Raw genomic sequence first — 12,033 nt, forward strand, 5'->3', positions numbered from 1 at the left:
CACTCAGAGTTGTAAAGGTATCCGATCATTGCTGATGTCTTGTCATTTTCATCCTTATTTTCGATCATTTGAAGTGGTTCTAGTAGGGTCTTTGGAATCCCTGCAAAATTTCGGAATGTATATTTTGCAGTAGGTCTAATGTATGACTAGTGCTGATAAATAATCACACCCGGTTTTCTCGTGCGGGAGGATCAGAAGAGATTGAGATGTGCGCCTCAAAAGAGACCTGAAGAGATATGAATTCTTAAAAGATGAAGTTCTTCAATTTTCTTGATAGCTTTATCCTTAAGTATTAAGTTGGGATGCCGTCTCAAGATCGGGTTATTTGTGACTTTGTTGGGGGCACATTGAAGTTTACTATCCACAGCAACAGACCGCTTTGTTATATCTATAGATGATCTCATTGTAGACACAGGGATGCCTGTATTGGTTACTGTTTTTGTGGACAGCTCTGTTTAACGGGGTTTCGCCAGGGAAATTGTGTATAGGGCTGGTGAGAGTGTCCCTTATGTTAAGGATATATGTCAAGCAAAGTGAGAGTTCCATTATACTACCCTGAGGAACACCAACCTTTTACATAAAATACAAATTCTTTGAAAAGAACCTCAAATAGGTGACCACAAATTCCCTGCGATTGAGATTCTGATCAACAAGCCTTTGACTCGTAAGATTCTATGTAAAGCTTTTGTGGTATCAACATGCTGGCACCCTAATATCCTGCCGTTGGGTTAGAAATTAACCCATTTATGGTGCTGGGCATTTAGGCAGTCAAGCATCGAGTAGTTTCGGTAGAACCGATTTTATTATTATTATTATTATAGGAGGAGTTACCAAACTGAGTCAGGGCTCAGGCCCCAAAGGTCCATTGTATCCACAGCCAAAAGGAAACCTAAAATTCTGATGGGAATTTAAAAATAGAGCAAAGAGCGGAAACTACTGAAGGTATTGCCCCAATGCGTTTTTTTACTTCTACAGATTTTAAAAGTCAATGGGTCAGATAACCTAAATGTTAACAAATAACATTTAACAAAAAACTTTTTGCTGATAACGTGTTTTGATTTATCTTTAACATATTCTTTGCCAGCTGTCAGACAACACCTTCGCTAATAATGTCCTCGATCTTAACATCATGCTTATGAAATACCTCTGACCAGTGTATTATCCCGGCCTTACATTCTTCTATCATATACTTTTTTGTTTCGATGGCCATCTCTGAGACATTTCCAAATATTTCCAATTCCCCTAAAAGCCTTAGTAACTATTTGTATTTCAGACCCATTAAGTCGGCGTAGTCAGCGTAGGATTAAACTTCCGAGTCACTTCCTTTGATTCTCTGTATTCCACCTTTCTATGCTAGTTTTGCTCCGCTTTTTCATAGCTCGTCTCCTCATTGCCGGTTTCCAGCCGTTTTGAGATATGGGATGAAAGTTTTCCGTCCAAAGTACATCAGTGATACCCCGTCTTTAGCTGATTGATCTGCCAATTCATTACCTGTGATCCCATAGTGTCCCTGAGCCCACATCAGTGTAATTCGATATCCATTGAACATTTGCTGAATGCTTAATAGCATTCCAACTCACTTATTTGCCTGCTATTAATCCTCTCAAGAGTCTTGAGACTTGCTTCGTTATCAGAAAAGATGCATATATCCTGTACTTTCTATTTGCTTCAGTCTCCTAGTTGACTGTTATTTTCCAAACGCTTCAGCCTGAAGACCGTATTAAATTTCCCTTGGTAATAACTTGATATTGTTTCATTTAAATCCTGGGCATCACGGTATATCACTATTCCAGTCCTCAATCCTTGTGAGTTCATGTACAATTTGTATAACAGATTGCTTCATTGTTTGTTTAAGCAGCATTATCTCCCGCTCCACTTCATTTGTATCCTTTATGGCAAACTGAAACTGCTTTACAGGTTTCACTGATGTGGCAATGTTATTCTTCAGCATCTGCAGATCTTTTCACTTAAGTAGTAATGAGTTTTAGGTGCCTACCTAGTTTTTGGTTTTCCCATTTTGTATCTGTGGTCTCTGAGTGCTTTGATCAGCAATCTGCAACCTGGCAGGACTTTTTATTGGTGGGATCCATATCGCTTATCGCTAATATGGCTACTTGACTCTAGGTATGTATTAGGATTTTAGCGGAAATGCTCTCATAGACATTACCAATGCAAGGGAGGAGGCTTATAGGTCTATATCACCTAGAGGGGTAGAATCACTAACTGAATTGGGATTAAGGATGATACAGGTGGACTTTCAAACCCTTGGAAAGGATCCGGAGTGAAAGCATAGTCGGGTGTGATGCCAGCGGGCTGTCTGTTCGGCACTTCACTACTTAAGGATAATATATAGTTTGCTATCTGGACCCGATGATTTAGTCACGTCAAGGTACTGTAGACCCTGTTGGATTTTCGGAGCAGAGTAGTCGATGTGTTCGAGGATGGTATCAGTACAATAAAGCACGTCAGGGAGTTCCATAACTTTAGGTCATCAAAACTTGTACACATGGAAAAAGCATGAGATAGCGCTTCACTCTTTGTCTGTGAATCTTGAATATCCCGTGAATCTGAAGGAGGGAACGGATGTCCTTACCCTTCACCAGCTGTTTCTAGAAATATTTTCTGGCAAAATTCTCCTTGTATTGTAGCCGGGATTGGCCAGTCACATAAACCTCATCACTACGTGCCTTCATGAAACACAACCCGATTGCCTCAAAGCCAGCGTTTGTGTTCTTCCTGCTGTGTTCTGGTCGTCTTCGTACAGTTGACGTCGAACCACGGTTTATCTTTGCTCAATATCTGGATTCTCTTAGATGGTACCTGATATTCGATAGAAACTGATAAAATACGTTGCTATGCTCCCGCACCCTTGTCAAGATCTTCCGTGCTAGGGCTTTCAAATTCAGGGTAGTAAGCATACAATGAAGAATGTCCTAATTCCCTTTATTGTATTGTTGAATAACCCGGCGATGCTTGGTCGATTGTGGAATGGAAAAGTTACCTCGGTTTATGCACCGTTTAGTACTGTCTTGATGCTTTCGGTCTCGCCTGAGCACTATGTACGTATATCCGTATCGTAAGTTCACTGTTTGGTACCTGTCGGTTGAGATTAGTCTCGGTAACTAATCCCCATTGGGGTTGGCTTGACCGTGTTAGTCATGTGAAAATGCCTATCAGATTTTGATCTGGGACCTCGTACACTACAATGGGATGCTGCAAACCGATGTACCTTTCCTATTCGGGGTGCAAGCTCAAAGTCTTTTTACGAGAAGTTGGTCCGATCCAAGGCTTTTTTACTTTAGGTTTTGAAAACAAGATAGAGACAAGTTTGCTGGGTGGTTATTTACCAAAGCTATTGACGGGATTTTCTTAGCGCCAATGTATTCCTCAGATTCAAAATAGAGCCGAAGAACCTTATACCCACTCTTCAGCAATGGAGGGGGAGACCTGCATAGATCGTCCTACACCGGTTTTGGAGCGGAATATACTGCTCCTTTTTTATTTTGTGGTATGATCATACGCATGCATTAATTTTGAACAAAATCCAGTACTGACTTATTTGAAAAGTAAAAATAAATCAACTTGTTGTTCAGAACAGGCCTGCTTCTAATAAATCATTTGAACCAGTTACACAACACTCCTGGAACACAAAGACTGCTTCATGCAAAAAGAGATTTTAATAAGATGAATGACGGAGCAAAGGACAATAAAATTTCCCTATAAAATATTTTGATGGCTACACACCTCTCTAGATCTTCTAATAATGTTTCTTCTCCTCAATAAGTTATTTTAACAAACACAAAAATGGAGATGGCTTATGATTTCTCATTCTGTATGAACTAGATTAGAAAACAAGGAAACGTCATCCGGAACTAGTGTTTACGATCTCAGACACAAATAAACTTCAAGAGATAAGTGGTAATAAACCCATATGCATCCCTCAAGATCACTCATCAGACTATCTAAATATTTAATTAAATTTGTATCAGAGGAAAAATTTCTTTCCACTTTGATCTAAATTCTAGGAATCTAGCTTTTATTGCTCTAGCAAATGTGCAGTTTTTTCTAGGGAACTCTGTGTGTGTGTGTTTTTTTTTTAAAGAAAATACACTCAGTGTCAACTGATCTATGAGAAAACAAATTCAGTGCCTAAAACTTCTGAATATTTTGAACAAAAAAAAGAAGACAATGACGCTAAAAATTCGTCGATGGACCTTAGACTGCTGATTCACTGTCTTACGGCCTCTTTCCACCGTCCCTATTACTAACCAGTTTCTTTTGGATCGCGGAAATGGAATTGTTTTCAATTTGCGCTGTAAATTCATTAATAATTTTCTCCAGATCTAAATTGTTAGTTTGCTCTGAATTGTTAAATTGTTAGGTCTAAATCGTTCTAGAATTTTGCAAGCACTGGGTTTGCAAGAACTTTCTGTTAGTTTGAGAAAACAAATTCGTTGATAAAATTGTTACTTACGTTTTTGGGCTAGGACGCTGACATTCTAAGCAGACTGATAATACTTTGGGCCACAGAGATTTAGCCATATAGGGTAGCTAGATAATTTAGTTATCAGTTAGCAAGAGATCCGGCCGTTTCCCAAATTTCAGAGAAAATTTTGACAAAGTTTTGCTTTTCCTATTTTGTTCTTTTTATTGTCTTCAAGAAAGAAACCGTTTATCAATGTAAAGTTGGTGGGTGAAACGGTCAATTTGAATTTTTTTTTTAGTAAAAAACAAAGGCCAACAACTTTGATTTTTCAGGAAAACAAACTGTTTTACTGGCAGTGGAGTTTTTGTCACGTGTCCGCACTTACAAATGAAGAACAAAATGTCAAAAAGGGGAACAAGAAAACTGAAAAAATATAACATACATAAAAAGTAGTCACGAAAAAAACGTGAACACCTGGCAATATCGAAAGAAGCTAGGGATGTATTTCGTCTTAAAGCTCAGAGAATTAAATAATCATTGTTTCCAAAAGACCAAACCCTGTTTGGCCGTTTTTTTTTTTTTATTTGCGCGTATTTGCTAATTTTTATAACATAAACAAATAAGAAGAACAACAGGGAAATTTTTTTATACAAGACAGTGGAACGCAACTTTAAATGAATATTTCGACCCTATATCCAAGGGCCGTCCTCAGCAAAACAGACGAAGAGAATAAAAACACTATAAAAGAAACTTACATTAGAATTCAATCATTAAAACTGTTTAAAAAAGTTTTGAAACAGCCCTAATATCATTACTTCAAGGAAGTTCAACCAGGACGTCCTGGTTGAACTTCCTTGAAGAATCATATTAGGGCTGTTTTAAAAATTCTTTAAGCAGTTTTATTTATTAAATTTCAATGTAAGTGTCTTTTATATTATTTTTATTCTCTTCGTCGGTTTTGCTGAGGACGGGCCTTGGATATGGGGTTGAAATATTCATTTAAAGTTAAATTCCACTGTCTTGTATAAAAAAATTCCTCTGTTGTTCTTCTTATTTGTTTATGATGGAAAGGCAGTGTGGTCTTCGTCGCAATTTTTATAACTGTTCGGATTTTGTTTCTTTTATTATTATTTTTTAATTTTTCACTTATGCTGACAATTTTGCCGGTTTTAAACCCTATTTTAGCCAAAAATCTCATACCTTTCCTTACAGTAAAATGTACAAAGTTACAATTTCCCTTAAAAGAAAGCTGCCTATAAGAATGTACCTTGCCTAGAAGTAAAGAATTCATCAATTTTCTTGCACACTGAAAAAGCGACCTTTTCTTTCAGTTTTATTTTATTGTATTACTTTTTTTGTTTTTTTATTGGGTCTTGGGCTTAAACCTCTATTGTGAGCATGATTGGATTCAACTGATTTACAAATCTACCGTTTGCTGAATATTAGCATAATTAAAGCTTTATTGTAAATGTCCGTCTTATGACCGACGATCCGACAGGGGTCTTTTCTTTGTTGAAAGTATATATGAGAGGATAAATAGAACATTTAAAATTAATTCAGTCAGGAATTTCATATCATTCCTTTATGGCAAAATCTACTAAATTACACTTTCCTATAATAAAACGCTACTTGTTAGAGTTGAGCTTGCCCAGAAATTTACAAGCCTTCAATATCCTGCCGCATCAAACAAGCAACCTTTTGCCATAAAGCTGCCTTTTTTTGAATTCAGAAAGCAAAGATGAAAGAGTAAATCGATGATTCTTAATCATCGATCATTCTTAATCTAAATTCCTACCATGCTTAACAAGCAACCTTTTGCTATAAAGCTGCCTTTTGTTGAATTCAGAAAGCAAAGATGAAAAGTTAAATAGATGATTCTTAACTAATTCAGTCAGGAATATCAAATCTTTCCTCTATATCAGAATCTCGAAAGTTACGGTAATAATTGCCTGCCTGTAACAGCTGAGAGTGCCTAGATGTGACAAGTCTTCAAATTCCTACCGTGCTTAACAAGCCACCTTTTGCTATAAAGCTGCCTTTTGTTGAATTCAGAAAGCAAAGATAAAAAGTTAAATAGATGATTCTTAACTAATTCAGTCAGGAGTATCAAATCTTTCCTCTATATCAGAATGTCGAAAATTACTGTAATAATAGCCTATCTGTAACAGTTTGAGTGCCTAGATGTAACAAGTCTTAAGATTCTCGCGGCGCTTAACAAGCAGCCTTTTTGATCATGGCGTGTCATGGGCTTAAACCTCTATGTGTTTGAATCCAACTGGTTTGAAAATCTGAATCTTGGCCTTTGTAAACTGTCATTGGGAATGGTATTCACCTATTTCATGGTAAAAAAGAGGGGATATGGCCCGAGACCCCATTTTATGTACTTTATTCGTAAATAGAACAGTTACATTAATCGGCTCTTTGAAATAAGAGGATTTTGGTTTTAATGCCATTGTTTATATAACAGTTTAGCACTATGTTCTTTTCACCGGACTTATCCGAAGAACTGTTTCTGTCGCTAAGGGCATTTATGTCAAAAGTCGATGGTAATTTATTTGCTGTAAACTCATTGTAATGTGCCGGCAAAATTACCATAAACGATTTTTGTTTTCCTCTCTGTCTTTTGTTTGTCGTTCTTAGAATTAAGAAAAGAGGAAAGACAAGCACTTACACTTTCTCTCTTCGTCCACCTCTTTTCTTGAAAATTAACTTGTTTACTTCTTGGATTAGATTATGAGGCTGAAAGAAATTGAGGAGAAATTAATGATTCGAGGCTCAGGTACTTTGCTGCAATTTGTTTTGGCGGAAGGGAATTTTATTCTAATAAACCCAACAACAAGAAATTGTATAACGATAATTATAATAAAAATAATATAAATATATAAAAATGAATAATAATATATATATATATATATATATATATATATATATATATATATATATATATATATATATATATATATATATATATATATATATATATATATATATATATATATATATATATATATATATATATATATATATATATATATATATATTATGTATGATTACATACTGGTACATAATATTTGAAGAGTTTGAGTAAAGTTTTGAAATTAATATTCAGTTTTCAGCTGTGGCAAAAGTCAAGGTTAGATAGGAAAACCCAATTGTAATAAGAAAACTTTTTAAGTAAGAAAACACAGAACTTCGGAAATAATTTTGTAATGTTTTTTTTTTTAATCTTGTGTCATAATTAAACTAATTTATTTTTAGGATGTATGAAAGAAGTTTGGATCAATGGTAAGCTTGTGGACTTTCTTCAGGCTGCTAAATTACAACATAAGGTAAGCATCGAGTTTCAAACGTTTTTGTTCAGCTTTTTCGACCTTAGGTCCTTACTAATTCATCAAATTTTTTAATTGCCCACATTAGGCAATATAGATTTTGATGGAAAGCTTTTTGTAATACAATTTGTTTGTGATAAAGGTAATTTTTTTTTAACTCACCGGCACTTTGATCCTCTTTATAGTACGCAACTACGAAAAAAGGTAGTTTTTTATGCATCTCACTTTAATCCAATCGCTTTCTTCTCTCTTCTTCTTCTCTTCTCCAATCGCTTTCTTCTCTTCTCTTCTTCTTCTCTTCTCCAATCACTTTCGTATCTTCTTCTTCTCTTCTCCAATCGAATCTTCTCTTCTTTTCTTCTTCTCTTCTCCAATCGCTTTCGTATCTTCTCTTCTTCTTCTCTTTTCCAATCGCTTTCTTCTCTCCTCTTCTTCTTCTCTTATCCATCCGCTTTCTAGTTTCTAAAAAAGAAACTAGAACTCAATTTCCAATCAGGTAAACCCTCTTCTAAGCTTTCCGCGACATCCCCTTCTATTTGAAGTGGCCTGGGAAAAAATACATGAGGCCACATTGTTCTTCCTTTCAAAGGAAGGCACGAGTTTCAGTGAAACACAGGCCTATTATCTATCCCCTACCCTGTTTCGACTCTTTGTTACTAATTATTTGGATTGTTATTTTTGGGCGGGTTACATTCAAAGACAAGATTCAGTTATAAATAAGGAGAAAAAAATCGATTTTTTATTAGTTACTTTCTTTTAGGTTTTGTGTTTTTGACTGTCTTGAAATGAGATATAGAAACGTTTTTTTCTACTGTTTCCAGTAGAAATTTCTCACTTCTGAGTTATTGTTAAAGTGGATTTTTTTAATCCAAAAATAAACATTTAAACCATAAAATACCCAAAAGAATCCAAACAAGGCACCAAAAAAAAAACGTTTTATAAAAATTGTAAAATCACCTATAAGAGAAAAAGGTCTCAAACAACCCTTTGTAAATCTGGTACTAATAAAAAAAAAGAAGAAAATAGACTAGACGGTGGTATTATCTTTGCCATGTATAGCTTTACGTCCCCTATAATCTACTACTCGGATGGATTAATCGAGATTAATTTAGATGAACTTAGAGCAATCTACTTTGCTTGAATCTTAATTTCGTGTATTTCAATATCCGTGAAAAAGAGGGGTTTCCATTTTTTCTTCTAAGAAAAGTATATTTATCACCTTAGAACACAGTAAATTACTGTCAAACCGATGTTTGAAAATTTATAGAGCTGACGAACAATGAAAACCTGTAACGAGATCTGCTGAAGGATTTGTTTTTAGCCCCAAAGCCGAGAATAAGTATTGCAGGTCAACCGGAGACGGGTCATGTGAAAACTCACAGTAAACATTGCTGATTGTTTTTTTTTCAGTTCAATTCTTTTTTAATAATGCTATTGAAATACTAAACCTCCCTTTATAATCTTTATTTAGCTATATATATATATATGTAAGAGTTAAATTCTGAAAAATAAAAGTGGTAGAATTTTAAATTTTATCAGTTTACAGTTTGTACTACTTTGTTTCAATTTTGTATTACATTTTCTTATTTACTTCAATCTTTGCTATATACCTTGTTTCTGCAAATATAAAATATAAAGAGATCAAAATTATAAATTTAGGTCGGACCAGGCTGTCCTCAGTTCAGTTCAGACGTAGAAGAAGAAAAAGAAGAAAATCAACCAGTATCCCCTCCTCAAGATGCTAGACAATCTGGTGGCCTAGCTGAGAAGTTTGATTTGAAGAGGCCGTACGCGAAACAGGTTAGAGAGTTACTTTTATTGATTTTCTGTTTTATGTCTAAAAAAAAGTAGAAAAAAGTTTGACAAATTTTCATGGTGTCCCAACAGTCACTTAGCTGAATTGAAAAGGGATGGTTTTGTTATTTAAGATTGTTTTTATTTAAATGGTTATTTTTATTCCTATATCTACTTTTCTTAAGAGGTTCAAGGGCTAGAACATAAATTCTGGACTGATCCAGTAGCGATATAACTACTGATAATTACAGAGGTAATTCACGATCCATCCATATAGGACACAGCATCTTTGGATCACCAATCTCTCTGACAAACCACAGAAAAACAGAGAGTTTACTTGTAAACAATGTCGTGACTCAAAAACTTTTCGTTCTTTTTATTGGCTTAAAATTTAATACAAAAGAACTAGAACCTGCAGAGAACCAATTGGGTTTTAAAAAGGCAGAGTTTTTTTTCTTTATGGAATTGAGTCTAAATGTATGTCTAGATTTGTCGATCACCTTGTTAACCAAAAATGTTAATTAATCTGATTTTAAAAAGGAGGGCTCATTTTTTTCTTCAGAGAAAAGGAATAATGTGAATGGCTTAAGAAAATAAAGCACAAAAATAAACTGATGGAATTAAAGCAGACTTTTTGATACGAAAATATAGGACATTAGTCTCCCCTTTTCCCCTTTGGAAAAGAAGGTTCTTCCGAAAGGACGATTCCAGTGGGCTTTCCTAGTAGGCTAAGCCCATACAGTTTGAAAAATCTCAGTTGCCCTTTCGTTCCTCTTTGGACGAACCCCATCTATCGATGACATATCACACAACAATCTTTTCTGATGAACCCTTATTTATAGAGTTTTCTTTTTCATTTTCCGATGGATTTTTTTTTGTGTGGGTGCCATATATTTTCTTTCTTCGAAAGTTTATTAACCAACAGGAATTCAAGTTTACCTTTTACAACCTTACCCACCCTCGGCTATTCTTATGGTTTTTGGCTTTTCGGTATTTTATCTTGGTATTCTTAAGTTTTTTTTTGGCTATTTCCACTTGGAATATTTTTATGTACCGGCCCTCTATATTTTTTTTTCGCTCTGAAGTTTCTTAATCTGTATGCATTTGCTGTTTTTTCACAACCATGCTCACCCCCCTCCTCGGCAATTTTATGAACATTCTCTTAGTTTTTTTTTGCTATATCCAATTTGAATATTTTTGGTATGGGTCATATATCTATACTTTGCTCAAAAGCTTATTAATCTGCATAAATTTGTGGTTTGTTTTTTCACGACCATGTCCTATCCTCCTCGGCTGTTCTATGGATGTGCTGATGATTTTGGCTGTTTTCTCTATTGATGTTCTTTTGTATGTGTTCTTTATATGTATTTTACTCGAAAGTTTATCAATTTGCATGAATTTGTAACTTATTTTTCACGACCATGCCCTCCCCCCTTCTAGGCTTTCTTATGGATATTCTGATGGATTTTGGCTGTTTTCTCTATTGATTTTCTTTTGTACGTGTTCTTTATATGTATTTTACTCGAAAGTTTATCAATTTGCATGAATTTGTAACTTATTTTTCACGACCATGCCCTCCCCCCTTCTAGGCTTTCTTATGGATATTCTGATGGTTTTTGGCTGTTTTCCATGGTGCTTAAGAATCACATAAAAGTATACCCTCATATAGTTTTGCACTGGCATGATAATAGGAAGGAGCCATTTCCATTTTTGGATTTTTCTTTAATTTTTTTTTTTATTGTCTCCTTAACTATTATATTTTTTCTTTCTTTTCCCAAATTTATTATTTGTTAAATCTTGATAATTACTTTGTTCTTTAGTTAATCGTTTATATAGTTTAGCGCCTGTATAGGATGTAAAAGTCATTAATTATTTTATTGCAATTCCTGTGTCAACTAGAAGACCAAGATTCCCAAGTCTTAATATAACATGTTGGAAATATTATTGGTGTAATCATAGAAATAGGTAGTAAATATTTCAATGTCATATTTAAATTATATTAATTTTGCTTTAAATATTATTTAAATATCATATATTAATGCTTCAATGTCAAAACTCACATTATATTAATCATATTAATCATTTTTGTCAATACGAAACATTTAGTTATGTAAATGAGTTGCCATTTTGGGTTTCTCAATCCATAGAGTTGCTTTTTTTGTCAAGCTAAAGTATTTGATCGTGCATTTTCTTGACAATATTCGGGGATGTCCTTATTAATTTTCTGGAACCCAAAGGGGGTGGGTTTGAAGTTGTTCAAAAATATAAATTTCAAAATATTGTACTTTTCTATGTATTTTTTTACTTTTGAACGCTGTTTGAATGTTCCTGTTTTGCTTCTTTTGTTCCATATTCAAATATTCATATTTTGTCTTTGGTTGATTTTACAATAATAGGAAAATTTATCGCTTTCTGAAACTTAAAAGTTGCTGTCAGTTAAGTGATAGATTAAACTTTCGACTAAAACAGTCTCACGGTCGGGGG

General features: G+C 34.5%; 1 protein-coding gene across 2 annotated transcripts in view; it reads left to right on the top strand.

The window, feature by feature from the left end:
- The window catches only part of sli (slit guidance ligand), a 360,459-nt gene that overhangs the window by 317,707 nt on the left and 30,719 nt on the right, over positions 1–12,033 (top strand). For both annotated transcript variants that reach the window (XM_089090917.1, XM_089090918.1), the window contains exons 27-28: positions 7,685–7,755; positions 9,415–9,555. In XM_089090917.1, the coding sequence (XP_088947043.1) occupies positions 7,685–7,755; positions 9,415–9,555 (212 nt within the window). The remainder of the gene's footprint in view (positions 1–7,684; positions 7,756–9,414; positions 9,556–12,033) is intronic.

Source organism: Artemia sp. Qi Xiang Cuo, chromosome 6, assembly GCF_049724085.1.
Source record: "Artemia sp. Qi Xiang Cuo chromosome 6, ASM4972408v1, whole genome shotgun sequence".
In the NCBI taxonomy this organism is placed as follows: domain Eukaryota; kingdom Metazoa; phylum Arthropoda; class Branchiopoda; order Anostraca; family Artemiidae; genus Artemia; species Artemia sp. Qi Xiang Cuo.